The 22,597-nt window shown below is 36.7% G+C and overlaps 1 protein-coding gene across 2 annotated transcripts in view; it reads right to left on the bottom strand.

The window, feature by feature from the left end:
• Window positions 1-22,597, bottom strand: part of mldr (mitochondrial ribonuclease P catalytic subunit) — a 112,957-nt gene that overhangs the window by 36,548 nt on the left and 53,812 nt on the right. For both annotated transcript variants that reach the window (XM_090398952.1, XM_090398953.1), the window contains exon 4: window positions 18,693-18,945. In XM_090398952.1, the coding sequence (XP_090255078.1) occupies window positions 18,693-18,945 (253 nt within the window). The remainder of the gene's footprint in view (window positions 1-18,692; window positions 18,946-22,597) is intronic.

Below are 22,597 nucleotides of genomic sequence, written 5' to 3'. Positions count from 1 at the left end.
AGCAATCAAATAGGCTCCAACATCACAGCAATACTGACTGCTTCGCTAGCCACTATGCTCCAGGAATTCAGCAGAACAAACCCAACTCCATCCTCCACAAAGAGATTCCTGCAAGGAACCCATTCCATACCCACAGCACTCAACTATGAATAAAACAAAAGTAAAACCTAACTCGCTTCTAATTGCAGCCTGGAATGCCAATGGCCTCACCAACAAAACATTAGAACTACAGGAATTCGCACAAAGACACAACCCGGACATAATGCTGATCAACGAGACCCACCTAAGACCTGCCAACAACCCAAAAGTGAGAGGATACACAATATACCGAACAGATAGACTCAGCTCCAGAGGGGGAGGCACTGCCATCTACATCAAACCATACTTCCACCACAATGCCATATCCAACCCACACACTACAAACCTGGAAACCACAGGAATACAAGTCCACACAAACAATGCTGGAAGCCTCAAGATATTTGCTGCCTACAACTCACCAAGCAATCCTCTACTGACAACAGACCTGGATGCAGTCCTCGGCACCACAGACCCCACCATCATAGTAGGTGACTTGAACGCCAAACACACAGCATGGTTCAGCACCACCAACAACAGAAGTGGTCGCATACTACACAACTATTCAACACTTAACTCAGTTGTGGTAGCAGGACCCACTGAGCACACTCATTACAGCCCTCATGGCAGATCAGATGTACTTGACATAGCTATCCTTAGAAACATCAGTTATCAATACAAACTAGAGACGCTCAATGAACTATCATCCGTACACAACCCAATCCTGATCAAACTTGGCACGCAAGATCAACTGGCCCACCAGCACACCTTCACATCGTGGGATAGGCTAGCTAAAATCCTACCAGAATACATTGGTCCTGTACCAATCATCCACAAAAAAGAAGACATAGATGAAGCAATAAGCAATTTAACAAGCCAAATTAAAAAAGCACTAGAAGCAGTCACCAAAACCACAACCAACCACCCATCCGGTCGACTCCCAGAAAACATAATGGACCTCATCAGAACAAAAAACAAAGCCAGGAAAAGATACCACAACACAAGAGCCCCACAGGACAAGAAAGCTCTGAACAAGTTGAACAACCAAGTCAGAAAAGCACTTCAAATCCACAGGAACCAGGATTGGGACAATAAACTATCATCACTCAACCCAGAAGATCACACAATATGGAAATTTCTGAAGATTCTGCGCACTAAACACAATCCCCTACCGCCCATGCAAACTGCTCATGGAACGGCGCACACTGATAAAGAAAAAGCAGAAGCAATAGCAGAAAACCTAGAAAAACAATGCAGCCCGTCATATGATAATATAAACATCACCCACATATATAAAGTCCACCAGCAGGTCAAGCGTACCTTAAGTCAGTCCGAAGACAAACCAGCCAGCATCACCCCCACTACTCCAGTTGAAATAACCAACATCATAAAACATCTAAACAACAAAAAAGCTCCAGGACCAGATGGAATTACTAACAGAATCATCAAATTACTTCCTAGAAAGGCTATTATGCACCTGGTTAACATAACCAATGCAATATTGAAGATACAACACTTCCCCTCTGCATGGAAAACAGCAGACATCATACCAATAAAAAAGCCAGGAAACAATCCGCAACTCCCGCAAAGCTACCGTCCAATAAGCCTGCTCTCCAACCTACCTGGGAAAGATTGCTGAAAAAATTATCCTTTCAAGACTACAAGAAAAATCAGACCAATTAGGAATAATTCCAAACGAACAATTCGGCTTCTGCCGTATGCACAGCACAGTGCAACAAATACACAGACTAGTGGAGCATATCACTCAAGGATACAACTGGAACCTTCACACAGCTGCAGTTTTTCTGAATATTGCCAAGGCCTTTGATAAGGTATGGCATCAAGGATTACTCTATAAACTCATTCAGGCCAACATACCAACAAACCTTACCTGTCTAATAAAATCATACCTCACTGACAGATCCATGCAGATAAAAATAAATGGCACCATCTCAACTAGGCGCAAAATCCTGGCAGGAGTTCCTCAGGGATCTCTTTTGGCTCCTTTACTTTTCACAATCTACGTGGCTGACATTCCACAGAACCTGAGGACTACCATCACAGCCCTATATGCAGACGACACAGCCATAATGACAAGATCTCTCCGCCCACACCTGGCGATCAGTCGTCTCCAGGATACTATCACAAAGCTAGAGAAATGGTTCTCCGACTGGAGGATACAAGTAAACCCCGTCAAAAGCTCAGCTATACTCTTCACCAGACGCAAAGCCTTCATCCAAGATGATATTGAACTTCTCGGAAAAAAGATACCATGGCAGACAGAAGCCAAATACCTTGGAGTACAGCTAGACAAAAAGCTAAATTTCAACAGCCATATCAAGCTCATAGGCACAAAGACATCCAGAACCATAGCCCAACTCTATCCCCTGATCAATCGCAACAGCAAATTGGATAAATGCAACAAGCTGTTATTATATAAGATGGTAATTCGACCAGTAATCACATATGCATCCCCGGCATGGAGTCACACATCCAAATCTAACATCCAGAAACTACAGAGGATACAAAACAAATGCCTGCAGATGATCTTAGACGCCCCATGGTTCATCAGAAACACGCAGATCCACAGAGAAACCGGATCCCCTGACATCCGTTCTCTCCTTCATGACCATGCGGAAAAGTTCTTCAGCAAGGCACATTCTCATCCCAATCCACTAATCAGACAAGCTTCCAGTTATAGTGAACATGACTATCAAAAACACAAAAGACCCAAGGCAATCCTGCTTTCAGCAGAACAGAGCTAACTCCATAGTTCACAAAGTGCGAGCATAAGTCTCACAACCTCCCCCATCAAGCTTCTCCACACAGATAAAGGGGAAAATAAAATGCATTTTATGCTTCACCCAGCAAGCCAGTAACGTTGTTGTTGTTGTTGATGAGAACAACCATTTCGAAACAGTTCTCAGGCCAGTAAAACCTTTATCAAAAGCACTAATAAAAGACAACCATGTGGATGCCTGGACAGTGCTGATGTCATTTAACTAACATAAAAACACATTTTGTGCACATTTTATAAAATGCTTTAAGTCATAATCAAGTATATGTTTAAACAAATTTTTCTCATATTTTTCTAAGTAAATGATTAAGAGAGGCTCTGTACTTCAATCAATTTTGATGCAGTTCTTTAGCTGGAAAGACTGATTCAAAACACATTTAAGACATAAAGAACTTTTATTAGGACTTTTCATGAAGGTGAGTTAGCTAATCTCATAGGTGGCTTTTACTTTTATGTGGGTTTTTCTTTTTCACAATCAGGCGAATCAGTCATGAGAGAGCATGCAGTACTAACAGGCCTTCAATTTATTTAAATCAATATGCGTTTGGTTTTCTTAGCTGTTTTTTAATTCATGAGAATGGGGAATTAATTTTTTATAAAATTTTTTTTTTAACATCATCAGCAAATTCCTGCCATGTACCCTCAAGGGGTGTAACCTTATTCACCATTCAGAACAAACTATCGATATATCGAATTAGAATAGGTTAGCTAACAGTGGTTGCCACGTAACTCAAATGAAATTGGTCTTGAAACAATAAAAATACTTAATACATGTGACACTATCATTAAAGGTATTAGTTTTTAAAAAAAATTGGTTAAATTAAAGGGCCGAGAAAATTAGTTTATAAAACAGATTAAGTTGTGTTAGTAATATAATATTTAGTAAATTAATAAACATATAATAGAAAAAGTATAATAAAAAGAAATTAAACAATCATGAAAAACCGGGTAAATTAATAAAATAGTAAATTAATAAAAATATAATAGAAAAAGTATAATAAAAAGAAATTAAACAATCATGAAAAATCGGGTGCCCCCCACGTTAATGCATAAGTACCAAATAATGTAATTAATAATATTATTTAAACATAATTATTATTTATTTGAGTCTAATGTTCATAAATACATAACACCTAAATGCACAATTTGTAATGATATAACTAATAAATTGATGAAATAACAAAAATCAATTGCTCAAACTATCGACTGCAACCGGGGTGCTTAAGGGACAAAGCTGTATAACTGAGAGGAGACCTCCACATTGCCTTTAAAGGAATGCGGAGAACCGACCAGGGCTTCTGACCTAATGCCCAATCCTCACCTTCTCATGGTGCACCCTGTTGGGTATCTACTTGGATACTGAACAGACGAGGATGGGCTGGCAATTTTGGATTTAGCCGACCAAATTGTATTCCTATTGGTTAAACCAAAATACAAAATGTTGGTACAACATGAAAAATTTCATGCCAGCTGGGGCATCGCCCGGTTAAACAAGGCCCCCGTTGTTTTCGCCAGGGAACCAGGGTGAACAGCGAAAAGTCAGCTACTGGAACAAATCTGAAAACAAACCTCAACTCAACATCACCAGAGTTAAAGATCGGTACTATCAACGTAAGAAGCCCAAATGGCAAAGAAATGGAGCTAGCTGAGGAATTAGATAAGTACCAGATCGACATAATTGTGGTTCGTTAAAGACACTGACTAACTGCTACCACAATTGTTAGCCTGACCTCTGGTGGAAAAAAAAAAAAAATTATACATCAACACTAGAGTCCTATTATTTGTGTTGTCTACTATATACCTATATTAACATCATTCCAGCCAGTTGGAGTGGAATGGTTTCTAATACTAGCAGATTGGCTAGAGTCCTGACTTATGTTGAATCTTTCATATTAGGTTGGCTGAATGTGTGCCATCCAGATCCTTGGAATTTTCATACCATCTTTGTTGTTGATATTTGGGTGGTTTATCAGGATTTCGCAGGATTCTTTAAATTTTCTTTCGTACCATGTTTTTGTGCGGTGTAAGGGGCAGGTGCTTTTCCAGTTGATCTGGTGTAAGGTGTTAAGTGCATGGTCTGATTCTGCCATGCTTCGACCGACAATCTGGCTCAGATACATTGAAAACGTGTTCGCGATCTGGCTGCATGGGCGACAAATGCTAAACACATTCCTCAGCCACCTAAACAAACAACATGAACGCATACAATTTACCATCGAAATCGAAAACCAAAATTCGCTCCCGTTCCTAGACACACTAGTTACACGTCTTCCTTCAGGCAGTCTATCCTTCACGGTCTACCGAAAACCGACACACACGGGCCAATACATACATGCGAATTCATACCACCACCCAGCACAAAAATATGGAGTCATAAACACCCTTAAAAACAGAGCCACAACTATTTGCTCTAACCAGCAAGCCCTGAAACAAGAACTAAAAATCATTAGTGACACATTCATAAACAATGGCTATAACAAAAATACTGTCAATAAAATACTCTATAAAACCATAACAAAAACAAATCTAGATTACAGTAAAACCATAGCCATCCCATACATTAAAGGGTTATCAGAAAAAATCAACAGAATCCTACAACATTATAACCTCAATGCCACCTTTAAACCACCCACTAAACTTAAATCCATATTCAGCTCCTCTAAGGATCCTCTCCTCCCATTAGCACATCCTGGAGTCTATTGCATCCGCTGCACCTGTAACTTACCATACATTGGTGAAACAGGATGGACAATCCCTATACGCAAGAAAGAACACATTAGACAAATTAAATATAACCATTATGGTGAAGCAGGCCTCTCAGACCATGCACTTAACACCTTACACCAAATCAACTGGAAAAGCACCTGCTCCTTACACTGCACAAAAACATGGTACGAAAGAAAATTTAAAGAATCCTGCGAAATCCTGATAAACCACCCAAATATCAACAACAAAGTCTTACACTGGCTGCACTGCATAGTTCAGAAAGCCTGGACAGAGGGAATAATTCCCAATGATTGGAGTAGAGCTCTCATAGTATCCATATATAAAAAGGGAAATAAAACTGCATGTGAGAATTATAGAGGTATTTCCCTACTGAGTGTTCCTGGCAAGATCTATGCATGTATACTTGAGAAACGGTTGAGAAGAATTGTGGAAGAAAAGCTTGGTGAAGAACAAGCTGGATTCAGGCCAAATAGAGGCTGTCAGGATCAGATCTTCACTTTACGACAAATAGTCGAGAAAGCATGGGAATATAACAAAGATCTGTATTTAAGTTTTGTCGATTTGGAAAAGGCATATGACAAAGTGCCCAAGAGAGAAGCTATTCAATACGCTGCAGTTATATGGTGTCAATGGGGCATTATATCAAGCAATACTTAGTCTTTATTTGAGTTGTAAGTCAGCAGTTAGAATTGAAGGAAGTACAGGAAGATGGTTTAATGTTAAATCTGGTGTGAGACAAGGATGTACATTATCCCCTCTGTTATTCATTATGTATATGGATCACATTATGAAGGAAAGTGGTATTAAACATGATATCAAAATTGGAGATGTTAATGTCAGCTCTTTTCTTTATGGGGATGATGTTATAAATCCGCTACAAGTCTGCAAGATTCTCTGACTAAATTCAATTGCTGTTGTAATAGATATGGTATGAAGGTCAGCAATAAAAAGACAAAGACAATGAAAATAGGCAGAATCATTGAAAATGTCAACTGTGTTGTGAATGGAGAACCTGTGGAACAAGTAAAACATTTCAGCTACTTAGGCACGATTTTTACTGAAGATGGTAAATTAAATATAGAAATAGACAACAGAATCAGCAAAGCTGGTATGGTGGGAAGTGAATTGAATAAATTCATATGGAATAAGAGAGAAATTATTCGGAACACTAAATTAGCTGTATACAAGACAGTGTTCAAACCAGTTTTAACTTATGGATCTGAGAGCTGGGTCAAAAGTAAAACACTTGACCAAAGACTAGAGACCACAGAAATGAGAGTTCTGAGAAAGATTATAGGCATGAACAGATGGCATCAATGGCAATATCATATTAAAAACGAGGATATTATGAAAGAACTTGACATCGTCAGCATCCAGGAATGCGTTAGCAGAGCTAATCTCAGGTGGTATGGTCACTTAAAACGGAATGGGGGAGGAAAGATTAGCAAAACAAGTGTTCTCTGCTAGGTTGGCAGCGAAATGACCCAGAGGAAGACCGAGATATAGGTGGATTGATACGGTACAAAGTGCTTTAGACGATAGAAATATAAGATCTGATAATGTTGGAGTCTTGACAAGTAACAGACTGATTTGGAGGAGAATTGTAGATAGGAAAGTAATAATGATGTAATTTTTTTCATGTAGTACTATCATATCCTGTACACCCCTTGAGGGTACATGGCAGGAATTTGATGATGATGATCGACTGCAACCTGAAATAAAGGAGTAACATTCCCAAAAATTATGATCACCGTAAAGTGGAGTTTAGCCGAGAAAACATACAAACTTTTCATATTAATGAGTGAATACGTACCTACACGGTAGAAAACACCCAGGATTGATAAGAGACCGACTGCGCTTCTCATATTTCTTGCTTGCACTGACTCATAAGTGACACTAGCTAGCGCTAGAACTAGCTCCAGTTGCCGTATGATAAGTGGATCATGGAGAGCATTGCCTCGCATCCCAGTGGGAGTTAATACAACTAATGCGAACTTGAATTTATTCCTTTCAGAGAACGTTTATTATTTTCTTCCACTGTTTAAGTTAATTTATTTGCCACTGCTATTCATTATTATTTCTTGCGGAACCCCGGTTGAGAAACGCTGAGGTAAAGTATAAACAATGTTTACAATTTGTTTACTATTAAAACTTTCAAAGTCTAAAAAGAAATTAAAAAACAAGGGCCAAGGATGAGTTGTAATGACCCAATTTTTAATTTAAAATAAACAGCAGAAAAATTGGGAATAAAAGTATCTTTATGATCTGTAAATCTTGAAAGGATAAGTTGTAAGGCAAGGGAGAAAAATCAGTTCTAATAACTATAATGTAAATGGAAGCTTCAGTTTGCAATGAGCAATATACAGGATGGTTTGAATTAAATCACAGTTATACTATATCTGTACCATTATCTGTAATCTACATGGACCATTATTATCGATATTATTGGTAATCTCCATGGAGTTCACAGACTCATTGCGGGAGGCCCACTCAACTAACAACATGTCTATCATAATGAGATTTGAAGTTATTGGCAATGCATTCCACTCACCAACACCTCTCCATGCAAAAAAATGTACTTCTCACAGCCTTTTTCACTATATCTTTATACAACTTCCAGAATTTATAAAATTCTTTCTTCAATATTTATTATTATGCATTTTATTATTATATAATCATCATCACACCCTCATTGGAGTCAGCAGACTCATCATGAGAGGTTCACTTAATTGACAACATATTTATCATATTGAATGTTAAAGCCCTTTACACTCTCTGTATACAGCATATTCTAATAATGCTTTCCATTCACCCATAATTTTCCATGTAAAAAAATCTACTCTTCACACCCTTCTTCACCATGCTCTTAGGCACCTTCCAGGGATGGCCTCTGGTTATTCCCTTATCACAAGGTAACTTATGCTAAAAGTCATGAAACTTCAAAAGCTATGTCTCTTTTGAAACTTTTAGTTTTGAAGTACATATAATGACTAATTGGTATCAACTAGATGGATATTTCCTTTCTTTAAATAAAATCATATTGTTAACACAAAGCGTTTTTTTTTTTTGTCTTCATAATAATTATTAAAATTTTGTAAGGAATATGATTTTAATAAATTTATTTACTAAATTAACAGTTTTTGTAATTTATTTCATCTTTATTTTATATTTACTTATTTTAGGTACCATCAAAATTACCCCATAGTTGGTATTTGTTCAGACAGGTATGCAAAAATTATATGCAGGTTTCTCATCCCCTGTTCCTAGCATGTACTCATATCAGATTGCATGTTACCCAACAGCATTAATCTTATATATATCACCATCATCAAATTCCTGATATATACCCTCAAGAGGTGTATAGATATGAGAGTACTACATGAAAAATTTACATCATTACTAACTTCCTATCTACAATTTTCCTCCAAATCAGTTTGTTACCTGTCAAGACTCAACATTAGCAGATCATATATTTCTATCTTCTAAGGCACTTTTTACTGTATCAATCCACCTATATCTTGGTCTGGGTCTTTTCCCTGCCAACTGGGCAGAATACGCTTGTTTTGCTAATCTTTTTTTTTTCCAATCGGTTTAAGTGACCATACCACCAGAGATTAGCTCTGCTAATGCATTCCTGGATGCTGACAATGTCAAGTTCCTTCCTAATATCCTTGTTTTTAATATGATATTGCCACCTGTTCATGCCCCTAATCTTTCTCAAGACTCTTATATCTGCTGTCTCTAGTCTTTAGTCAAGTGTTTTACTTCTAACCCAGCTCTCAGATCCGTAAGTTACAATTGGTTTGAACACTGTAATGTATACAGCTAATTTAATGTTTTGACTAATTTCTCTCTTATTCCATATAAATTTATTCAGTTGACTTCCTACCATACCAGCGTTGTTGATTCTGTTGTCTATTTCCATATTTAATTTACCATCTTCACTAAAAATCGTGCCTAAGTAGCATAAGTGTTTTACTTGTTCTATAGGTTTTCCATTCACAATGCAGTTGATATTTTCAATGCTTCCGCCTATTTTCATTGTCTTTGTCCTGTTACTGCTAAATCATAGCATATCTATTACAACAGTTATTCAATTCAGTCAGGGAATCTTGCAGACATGTAGCAGATTTATTTAGAAGTATAACATCATCCGTAAATAGCAAAGAGCTGAGATTAACATCTCCAATTTTGATATCAGGTTTCTCATCCCCTGTTCCTAGCACGTACTCATATCAGATTGCATGTTACCCAACAGCATTCATCATATATATATATATATATATACATATATATATGATGAATTTTTTTTTTTTTCCATTTATCATCATCATCAAATTCCTGCCATGTACCCTCAAGGGGTGTACAGGATATGATAGTACTACATGAAAAAAATTACATCATTACTAACTTCCTATCTACAATTTTCCTCCAAATCAGTCTGTTACTTGTCAAGTAACAGACTGATTTGGAGGAAAACCAACATTATCAGATTTTATATTTCTATCATCTAAGGCACTTTGTACCATATCGATCCACCTATATCTTGGTCTTCTTCTGGGTCTTTTTCCTGCCAACCTGGCAGAGAACACTTGTTTTGCTAATCTTTCCTCGCCCATTCTGTTTAAGTGACCATACCACCCGAGATTAGCTCTGCTAATGCATTCCTGGATGCTGACAATGTCAAGTTCTTTCCTAATATCCTCGTTTTTAATATGATATTGCCATTGATGCCATCTGTTCACGTCTATAATCTTTCTCAGGACTCTCATACCTGTGGTCTCTAGTCTTTGGTCAAGTGTTTTACTTCTGACCCAGCTCTCAGATCCATAAGTTAAAACTGGTTTGAACACCGTCTTGTATACAGCTAATTTAGTGTTCCGACTAATTTCTCTCTTATTCCATATGAATTTATTCAATTGACTTCCCACCATACCAGCTTTGCTGATTCTGTTGTTTATTTCTATATTTAATTTACCATCTTCAGTAAAAATCGTCCCTAAGTAGCTGAAATGTTTTACTTGTTCCACAGGTTCTCCATTCACAACACAGTTGACATTATCTATTGCAATAGCTATGGTATGAAGGTCAGCAATAAAAAGACAAAGACAATGAAAATAGGCAGAATCATTGAAAATGTCAACTGTGTTGTGAATGGAGAACCTGTGGAACAAGTAAAACATTTCAGCTACTGAGGCACGATTTTTACTGAAGATGGTAAATTAAATATAGAAATAGACATTTTTCCATTTATAAAATAAATATTCTACAAAAGAGGATATGCACAGGGCTTGAAAAATTTTGTGTACTGGCTCACTAGTCAGGCAAATATCTCACTTCAGAAGTTAGCATGAGTGAACTCTACCCACTGTTGCCTAAACATTGATGCATTTTAAGTGATCCAACACCATTTATTATTATTATTATTTTTAAATAATAATAATACCATTTTTCATTTCTAACACTTATATTGTCTCGAATCGCTTTTATGGAAAAAAATAAAAATAAAATAAATCCTTCTCTGTCATTTGTAAACAAACATTAAAGATATTCATATAGTATTATAAAAGTTTTCACTAAAATAAAACCCTTAGGTCAGTGCATTTCTGGATTCTGATTGGCTCCAAAACAATGTCAGATGGACAGGGTCAGTAATGTTGCATAACACAATAGCAACTCAGAAAACAAATGAAAACCATTTGGGTTAGAATCAATATAACGAAATATATTGGGAAAATATATTGGGAAAATAAATGCTTCTTCCTCAATTTTCAAAGTTTTACTATCCATTATTAATGGTTCATATTTTGCATATTTTATCAGCAGATATAAGCTAATAATATTAATATTATTATTATCCGAGACCTCCAGGGAGTCAAGAACTCACCAAGGGAGGCTATAAATCACCCAAATCAGCTGTTATACCTTCCCTTAGATTCATTCATAATAGATGCACTCACTATCCCCTAAGTGCAAATTATTCCACTTACTCACTGCTCTCTGGGAGAAAAACCTAGCTCTGACCCCCTTTCTTGACTATGAACAAACTTAACTTCGATGGATGCCCTCGTGTTCTCTCTCTACTTTCCACATAATGAAAAATTTTATCAGATGCTATCCTATAATACTGATTCAAAAATTTATAGACCTCTATCATATCATCATCAACAACCATGGGTCCAATGATGCCCGTAGGTGTCTGATGCCATCTTGATATGATTCTTCCATTGCATTCTATTTTGTGCAAGATGACTCAGTTTGTGTATTGAAACCATTTGACAATGTCATCGCCCCATTCTCTGTTTGGTCTTCTTTTTTGTTCTTTCCTTCAATCATCCCAAATAGCAGCATTTTCATTTTCCTCTCATCGTTCATTCTACATATATGGCCAAAGAGATGTAGTTTTCTTTTGATTATTTTCTGGATTAGGTTTTCTTCTGGTTATATTCGTCAGTAGATTTCCTCAGTGTTCACTTTCTGGATCCAGCTTATTCTCAAGATCTTTCTATAGCACTTCCTCTTAAATGCTAATATCCTCCTTTCAGATTCTCTCAGGAGTACCCAGGCATCACATCCATAGAGCATGATGCTGAACATACAGGTTTCTACAATGCACAGGTTAGTTTGCATCTTTATAGCTCGGCTCTTCCATATTTTGTCCATGGCTTTTAAAATAGTTGTTGCTCTGGCTATTCTAATTTTTATCACTTTTTTTTGGGGTCCAAGTCATGCATCATGTGGCATCCAAGATATGTGAAGTGTTCCACATTTTCCAGTTGAAATCTGTATATCGTAACTCTGTTCAGTAACTCCTGTTATCTGAATATCATTGTTTTAGTTTTTTCAAATTTGACATTTAGTCCATCTTTTTCCTTCTGTGTATAGTGTTTGCGATGTCTGTTCCATCCTTGCTGCATCATTCTTCAATCAGGATGATGTGTCATCTGCAAATCAGAGGTGGTTTATTCTCATGCCATTTATTGAAATGCCTCCACCTTCTTCTTTAATCTTATCTAGTGTTTTTCCCAGATGTGTGATGAAAATGATTGGTAATATTGGGTTCCCTTGTCTTGTGCCTTGACTAGTGGCAAACCAATCTCCAGTCTCACCTGCTATCCTGATTTTGCATGTGCCTGGCTGTTTATATCTTTCAGCAGGCAGATCAATGTATTGTCCACACCATAGGATTCCAAGACAGCCCATGTTATATTCTGGTCAATATTATCAAATGCTTTTTGGAAGTCCACGAAACGGCAGTATATCTTTTTGTTCTTTCTTCGAGCTTTCACTGCTATTAGTCTTAGTGCGAGTATTTGTTGCACTGTACTTCGATATTTTCGAAATCCAACTTGCTCATCAGGAAGATGTGCCTCCTTATGACCCTTCAGCATTCTGTTAGAATTTTCATCAGTACTTTGCCAAGATGACTCATTAATGCATTCTAAAGCACTGCCTTTCTTATGAAGAACAACCAAGACCGATTTTTTCCACTCTTTGGAGGCATACCCTGATCTCCATATTTCATTAGATCATCATCATCATCATCAAATTCCTGCCATGTATCCTCAAAGGGTGTAAAGAATATGATAGTACTACATGAAAAATTTACATCATTACTAACTTCCTATCTACAATTTTCCTCCAAATCAGTCTGTTACTTGTCAAGACTCCAACATTATCAGATCTTATGTTTCTATCGTCTAAGGCACTTTGTACCGTATCGATCCACCTATGTCTTGGTCTTCCTCTGGGTCGTTTTCCTGCCAACTTGGCAGAGAACACTTGTTTTGCTAATCTTTTTTCGCCCATTCTGTTTAAGTGACCATACCACCTGAGATTAGCTCTGCTAATGCATTCCTGGATGCTGACAATGTCAAGTTCTTTCCTAATATTCTCGATTTTAATATGATATTGCCATTGATGCCATCTGTTCACGCCTCTAATCTTTCTCAGGACTCTCATATCTGCGGTCTCTAGTCTTTGGTCAAGTCTTTTACTTCTGATCCAGCTCTGAGATCCATAAGTTAAAACTGGTTTGAACACTGTCTTGTATACAGCTAATTTAATGTTCCGACTAATTTCTCTCTTATTTCATATGAATTTATTCAATTGACTTCTTACCATACCAGCTTTGTTGATTCTGTTGTCTATTTCCATATTTAATTTACCATCTTCACTTAAAAATCGTGCCTAAGTAGCTAAAATGTTTTACTTGTTCCACAGGTTTTCCATTCACAACACAGTTGACATTTTCAATGATTCTGCCTATTTTCATTATCTTTGTCTGTTTATTGCTGACCTTCATGCCATATTTATTACAACAGTTATTCAATTTAGTCAGAGAATCCTGCAGAATTGTAGCAGATCTATTTAGAAGTTTTGCTAATCTTTCCTCGCCTGCATAAAGCAAAGAGCTAACATTAACATCTCCAATTTCGATATCCTCTTTAATACAACTTTCCTTCATAATGTGATCCATATAGATAATGAATAACAGAGTGGATAATGTACATCCTTGTCTCACACCAGATTTAACATTAAACCATCTTCTTGTACTTCCTTCAATTCTAACTGCTGACTTACAACTCAAATAAAGACTAAGTATTGCTTGATATAATGTCTAATTGACACCATATAACTGTAGCATACTGAATAGCTTCTCTCTTGGCACCTTGTCATATGCCTTTTCCAAATCGACAAAACTTAAATACAGATCTTTGTTATATTCCTATGATTTCTCAACTATTTGTTGTAAAGTGAAGATCTGATCCTGACAGCCTCAATTTGACCCAGCTTGTTCTTCACCAAGCTTTTCTTCCACAATTCTTCTCAACCGTTTCTCAAAGATACTTCCATATATCTTACCAGGAACACTCAATAGGGATATACCTCTGTAATTTTCACATTCAGTTTTATTTTCCTTTTTATATATGAGTACTATGAAAGCTCTACTCCAATCATTGGGAATTTGGCCCTCTGTCCAGGCATTCTGAACTATGCAGTGCAGTTGTATACCACCATACTTCAGCATTTCTGGTCGAATATCATCTACTCCAGCTGCCTTTCCACATTTCAAGCCTTTGATGGCTTTTTCGACTTCAAGTATGGATATGTATTCCTGACTGCATGCCTGGTCAGTGTTTTTTATCACTGTGCTGTCATCACTGCTTGTTTCATTTAACAAATTTTCAAAGTAATTACTCCATACTTCAAGGATATCTTTTTCTCCTGTTTTTATTTCACCTTTATCATCTCTAATTCCTTTTACAGCACTCTTTCTTCCATTCCTAAGCTTCTTCAACAACCTCCAGAATATTTTGCCACCTTCTTGATATTTATTTTCTATGTTCTTGCCAAAGTCCTCCCATGACTTTTGTTTAGCTTGTTTTACACACTATTTAGCTTTCTTACATTTGTCTCTGTATTCTCTAAGAGCACAAGCTGACTTATTTGCCAGAAACTTTTGATATGGTTTCTTCTTTTCCTTCGCTGCCTCTTTAACTTCCTGTGTCAACCATAGCATTCTAATTTTTCTATCCTTGCAGACAACCTCACAATATGTTCTCTGGCTGAATCAATCAGGGTTTTCTTCAAGGCTTGCCACTGAATCTCCTAGGTTTGGTTCCTGTTCTCAAACTCTTTCATTTTTCCTTCAATAATCTTTGTGTATTTAAGTCTACAGTTCACACCTGAGAGCAGCTCAACTTTTATTCGCTTTAAAACTTTCTTTCTTACATGTCATTCTTTTCAATATGAAATTCAATTTTATCCTGCTCAAAACTAAATAGTGATCACTTCCAATTTCAAATCTTCTGTACACTCTGGTGTCCTGCACCAGGGAGAAAACATCACTATCAACAATAACATAGTCAATGAGACTTTTCTTATTCCTTGCCTCTTCTCTCCATGTGAATTTGTGCACATTTTTATGTTGGAACATGGTGTTAGTAATAACCAGTCCATGTCCTGAGCAGAAATCCAACAGATATTTGCCATTATTATTAGCTTTGCTCTTTTCTCCAAATTTTCCCAAAACATTTTTGTATGTCTGACAATTATTTCCTACTCTGCTATTCAGATCCCCAACAAGGACCAACTTTTCATTTTTCATTGTGTCAGTAGCTTTCTCTAGAGCCTCAAAAAATTACTTCACTTCTACCTTAGTAGAAAATTCTGTGGGACCATAGGCACAAATAAGTCTCATTGTCCAGTTCCCCATTCTCATATTTGCCCAAATCACTCTACTTGACACTGCCTGCCATTCAAGAAGATGAGCCTCATATTTTGTGTTGAATACTATGGTTATTCCTTTTCCTTGATTGTCATTCCCTGAATATAATATTTTGTATTTATTGCTCAGAAAGATCTCACCAGTTTTTGTCTTTTTTTGTTTCAGTCACCCCTATTATGTCGATCTGGTACTTATCTCATTCCTCCGCTAGCTCCATTTCTTTGCCATTTAGGCTTCTTATGTTGATAGTACCGATCTTTAACTCTGGTGATGTTGAGTTGGGGTGTGCTTTCAGATTTGTTCCAGTAGCTGTCTTTTCGTTGGTCGCACTGGTTCCCTGCCGAAAACAACGGGAGCCTTGTTTAACCGGGCGACGCCACAGCTGGCATGAAATTTTGTCATGTTGTACCAACATTTTGTATTTTGGTTTAACCAATAGGAATACAATTTGGTCAGCTAAATCCAAAATTGCCAGCCCATCCTTGTTCATTCAGTATCCAGGTAGATACCCAACAGAGTGCACCACAAGAAGGTAAGGATTGGACATTAGGTCAGAAGCCCTGGTCGGTTCTCCGCATTCCTTTAAAGGCTATGTGGAGGTCTTCTCTCAGTTATACAGCTTTGACCCTTAAGCACCCCATTTCATTACATAGCTTATGCATTTCTTTTACAACTGATTCTCCCCATATTTAGCATCTTGCCTATTATGTTGTTATCTCCAGGACTCTTGTCGTTCTTGAGATGTTTTATAGCCTTATTCACCTCCTCTTCCAAGATGCCATATTCAAAGATTGCTGCTGGCAGAGAGATTGCTTTTAGTTCTTTGATTACTTCTGTTGCAGTATTATTCAGTTAATTTTCATATAGTTGGCTGCAATATCTTGTCCATCTGTGTATGATTTCTGTCTTGTCCATCAATACTTTACCATCTTCATCTTTGACTGCTACTGATGTTGTTTGTACTTCCTATTGACATTTCTTATAAGTTTGTAAACCTCTCTAGTTTTGTGTTCTCCACAGTACTGTTCAATGTCTTTGCACTGGTCCGCCAACCATTTGGCTTTATCAGATCTTGCTGTTTTCCGTACTTCATTGCATTTTTGATGGTATAACTCATCTGCTGCCTGTGAATTATCTCTTTTAAGTTTCAGTTCTCTTTTCTCTTGTACCAATTTTAGGGTTTCCCGACTTATCCATTTCTTGTTGAACTTTTCTCTTTCAGGAATTACTTCCTTTACTGCATTTTTTTAACACTGTAGTCAGTCATTCTGCTCTTGTATTTATATTTTGTTTTTCACTTGGGGTCTTAAGTTTAGTTTCCAATATGTTCTGATATGCTGTTCTTAGCCTGTCTTCATTTAGTTTTGAGATGTCTCTAGCTTTTTTGAAACTTTCCTTTGTACTTCTGTTTCAGTTTTAGTCTTATATTCGCAATCACTAAGCTGTGGTCTGAATCAATATCAGCTCCTTGGAATGATCTGCACTGTTTAACTGAGGTTCTCCATTTCTAGTCTATTAATATCAGATCGATCATATTCCTGTGTTTGCCATCGAAGGAGCAGCATGTTCATTTACGACAATCTTTTTGTTGGAATTTGGTATTGCAAATAATCAGGTCGTTATCCGTGGCAAGTTCCAGAAGCATCTCTCCACGTTCATTTCTTTCTCCATATCCAAATTTTCCCATAACCTTTTCCCATCCTGTGTTATTTTTGCCAATCTTTGCATTCCAGTCTCCTCCAATGATTGAGTATATCCAGCTTCGGCACCTCATCAATTTCTAGTTGTAGATCCCTGTAAAATTTCTCAATGTTTTCATCTGCCCTCTTTGCAGTGGGCACATATATTTGAATGGTTGGGCACTGAATCCTGCAACCATTATTCTTTCACTAACTGGTTTGTATCCTATCATTACCTGACAGACCTTGTTACTTAGCAGGAAACCTACGCCTGCTTCATGCTTATTTTCATTTCCTGACCAGAGAACTCTTCACCATTTGATTCTCTTGAAGATTGTCCATCTCATTTCTGAAATACCCAATATATCACATCTGTATTTCTTCATGAAGCAACTGCAATTTCCCAGTTGCCCAGAGTGTATGGACATTCCATGTACCAATTGATATTCCATCCTTTACAGGCCTGAGTTTGATTTTTTTGTCTTTGTTTTCAGTAACTGATTTTTCGATCCAACCCTGATTACTCGATTGGGGATGCAGATTTTGTTTGTCCAGGTGACATCCGAGCTGGCACGAGTCTTTTCTCTTGTTCATTGGCATCAGATTTGAATCTTGTTTTCTTTTAACTGTCAGCACATTGACATTTATCTGACAAACCTTTAGTCTTCCTTAAAGAGCTTGGGAGAGAATCAGGAGCATATAGATTTAGGATTAGGGCAGCCAATGTTTCAGCACTTGGCTAGAGGGAGCAGAACAAGGGGTCATCCCAGGAAGTTGAATAAAGGTGTCATTAGTAGGGAATGTGAGGACTAGATTTTTTTGCTTGGAGAGTTGTGAGCGCTTTGTTTATTAATTGGTTCAAGGAGAGGTATGATAGATTATGTGGAATGTTTGGATCTCCTGCGATAACTCTTTTCATTCTATGGAGGTGCCCGTATAATAATGATGATAATAATTATAATATGACAAGGTAAGCGTGCTAAAACTATTTATGACATACAACAGAATTGGCATTATGTAAATAAAATTGACAATTACAAAATTTCTCTTCTGATTTTTTTTTCGCTCATCATGGATGAGCACATTTTTCAAACCCTGGCTTGATTAAGCGTATACACACGTATATGTATATACAGATATAGATAGATAGATACACAACATGCATAACAGAAAATACAAATACCACTGCTGCTTTTTCTCGATTAGATTCATTACGATTCAAAAAAGCCACATTAAGGCCATCTATCACAACATCATATGGCATAGATCTGTTAATGAAGTCATTATATTTTTGTAGCTCTTGTGGAGTACTATTTATAAATATGTCAGAACCTGTAACAACTTCAGAAAAAAATGTCTTCTGCAGCACTTTAAATTCTTCTTCTGTAAGTTCCAAAAGTTCCAAGTGCTTTTTACAGGAGATACAAGTGCCTTCTCTAAGGAATAAAAAAAAAAGCAACTGAACTATTTCATACTTAATGAACCACACAATATTTGACTGCCATATATACAAATTATATTTCCACTATAATTATTGTATATTTAAATTTTTTTATATCATATTTCCATCTGTCACTCAGGTATCATTGAGGGATACATTAGTAAAACATGATTTGATGTCATAGCTTACTATGGACTCATTTATTTTTCACCATCACAATGGTTGTTCAGGACCAATACAGTTAAGTCACTTTATCAAGACCTTTACACGAGAGAAGCTTTCACCGCTAGTCACAAGAAACAATTCTTTGACTCTGATGAAGAGTCAAAGAATCTAACCTTAATCCATTCCCTCTTATAAGGGAATCATTGGCAATCTAATTAGATATTCCTTTGGATCAAGTCTACAAACTTTGGTCTAAGAACAACCATTAATTAATAGCTTACTATTATGTTTGTTTCATTCAGGCATAACCTTAATTTCAAAGCAAACACTGACACATTTCAACTCAGCAATTAGTGACTTATTTCCTTACTAAATACTGGTTACAAAATACTAGCCAAAATAACTGTAAGCAGAATGAGTCCAACACTGAAAACAATAATCCACCCAAACTAAACCTTGTGCTATTCTAGGCAGATATTTCAGCCAACCAATTTACTGAGAGATACCATGCAATATGCATAGAAAGAAAAAAATAAATGCAATAGTTTTCCATGATAGAGTAAATGCAATTGATTGAGTCAAATGATAAATTGCCTCTACAATAAGATAATCAGCAAATTCTTTATTCATGGCAACCTGTCTGATAACATTCATATAACACAAGGTGTGAGACAAGCTTGTCCTGCTTCAACAGCTTTATATGCAAAAGAAGATTGAAATTCTTGCAAATATTACCAGGAAAAACTAAGAAACCAAAGGCCTTGAAATCCCAATAAAAAAGCAAGATGAAATAAAAGGCCCAATCCATGATGATGTCAATTGTATCATAACAAATAACTTGTTTAATGCCCTCTTCCAGACGATAGAAAAGTACAACAGTATACCAAATCACCGATAAATGAATCAAATGCAAAAATAAAAACTTTAGAAGGGACCGCACCGCAGTCACCACAAATTAAAACACTAGGAATTCCTTTCAACCACCTTGGCCTACTGGAAAATGAAGAGGAAATTATTGAAAAAAATTGCAAGCATAAAAGAAACCTGAAAGTCTGTCAATGAAAAAAACAGATTATCAAACCATTAATGATCCCTGTAATTAAATACTACACAACTCCCTTTCCTATCAGCAAAGCATAAAGCAAAAACAAAAATAAGTTAGTATTAAAGAAAGAACAAAGAGGTCTACACATCCCAAGAATATCAGAAATGTTATCTATTAAAAAAATGCAACAGATTACAAAGATCTCAGAAATGAACAACCCTCCAGGGCAATGTCAGTACTGGCTAGGTGTGAGGTACAAAACCACAGAGGAAAGAAAGCAAAGATCACAAGAGAATACTACAAAAAATATTCAGATAGATAAAAAGGTAATAAAAGAGAGGAACACACCTCCAAGAACTAAAAAAAAAAAGATATAATACAGGCACTCAAATGCAAACTATTAGACACACATCCATGACAAACTGTTATTTCAGGTATACACTCCTCCTCCTCCTTCTCCTGACACAATTTCAACTGGAGGATACTGCATAATATCATGTTAGTGGAAATCATAGGAACTGCAACAGTACTGTTAGTCTATTTAAATCATCTGGCAGGATCTCTACATCAGCTTTATGAGAATGTGCTGAAAAGGTGTGATTGAGGTGGAACCATGCAATTTACAGATTATTCTACATATTCCTCACAAAGTGTTATACACTTGTTACAATGTTGCTGCATCATTTGCAATCCTCTGAGAAAAAAGTCTCACTTGTTGCACAAACCAGTCAGCTGCAGATATTACTTCATCATCTGTGATAAATTTTGTTCCTTTCAAGTGTTTCTATCAATTTAGGAATAGGAAATAGTCAGATGGGGGACATAAAAATCCAACAGACAACTGTCTGCCAACTTTCACGAGCAGTGCAAGCAGGTGCATTGTCCTGAAAAAGCAACATGCCTCTGCTCAGTTTCCTGCTGGGTTTTTCCTTCAGCACCTCCTTCAATTCCTTCAGACCTGTTGAATAAACTGCTGCTGTAAGAGTTTCACCTTTATTCAGGTAAGGATTACACCATCCATATCCCAAAAGACAATGGCAAGAACCTTTCCTGCAGACTTTTTGGTTCAGAACTTCTTTGGCTGTGGAGAACCTTTGTGTCTCCACTCCACTGACTATTGTTTGGTCTCTGGATCATAGTGATGAAGTCATGTTTCGTCAACAGTCACAATGAGCTAAAAAATTTGCACCTGATTTCTCAAAATGACCCAAAATCCCTTGAGTTGACAACACATGTTCTCTCTTTTGGTTGACATTCAAACATTTGGGGATGCACTTGACTGAGAATTTTTGCATATCCAGATATTGGTGGATAAGGACCCCAAACTCATTCTCTGGATATCCCCAGATTCTTTGCAATGTTTTTGGCTGGTATTCATCTATCTCCAAGAATCACAGCATGCACTGCATCGATGTTTTCATCGATGTGATCGCTGTGAAAGGTCTTCCTGATCCAGGAGCATGTTTTCTCAGGATGCCCAGTTTTAAACTTAGCTCATCTGGCAACTGTTGAATATACTGAAGTACAGTCCCCTAAAGTCTCACACAAAGTTTGGTGAATCTCACTTGTGGACTTATCTTGCAGCATGAAAAACTTGAAATTTGAAGCCACCTCTGTGTCTTCAAATTTCTTCAAAACATCTGACATGTCTTCTTATATATCCTAAAAGAAAAAGAACAAATTATTACAATTTGATGAAACATGGGGGTCAAAGGGTTTTAGGATATGTTCTTTCTTGGAGTTATATCAATTGCTTTAATATCATTTTTGTACCAGAACATTTCAACCTCCCCTTCCTCATATCTATCATTGCCTTCCCAAGTTTTGTATAATCAGAAAACAAATGGATAGTCCACTTCAAATCATTCCTTTAACACTGCAGAGGTCACGGCTGATCCAAACAAATTGTTTAATATAAATATTCTTACACATATCCAGTGTATAGCTTGGAGGCCATGAGTAGCTGCGCATGCATATATTACAAGTGATATTCCACACAGTTTATGCAGTCAGTTTTGGTTTAACACGTTATGTAAAGGTGTGTGATAATTGATAGTAAATTGTATCCGAGAGATACCGCGAACACCAATGTCAGCATAGTATTGGTTTAGTTTTTTTCTGTTTTTTTTAATTTACCGTTGAAAATGGCTGGAAAAATACATCGATTGGATAATCCATCAGATGTTGAAGAGATTCAGCGATTTTGTTACTCGAGTCCAATGATGAGAATGATAGAGTTGAATGCGAAAGTTATATTTGATAGTAAATTGTATCTGAAAGATACTGCAAACTCCGATATCAGTATAGTATTGGTTTAGTTGTTGTTTTTTCTTTGTTTCTTTGTTCAATAATTTCTAGATTGTAACTGAAAATAAATAAACCATCATGTATTATATTTGCAGTGTTTTTTGTTTTTAAGTTTAATCACATTTCAGCA

The sequence above is a fragment of the Typopeltis vanoorti genome, chromosome 10 (genome assembly GCF_054136105.1).
Source record: "Typopeltis vanoorti isolate ZY-2024b chromosome 10, IOZ_Tvanoo_1.0, whole genome shotgun sequence".
Taxonomy (NCBI): domain Eukaryota; kingdom Metazoa; phylum Arthropoda; class Arachnida; order Uropygi; family Thelyphonidae; genus Typopeltis; species Typopeltis vanoorti.
This window is presented reverse-complemented; position numbering and strand designations above follow the sequence as displayed.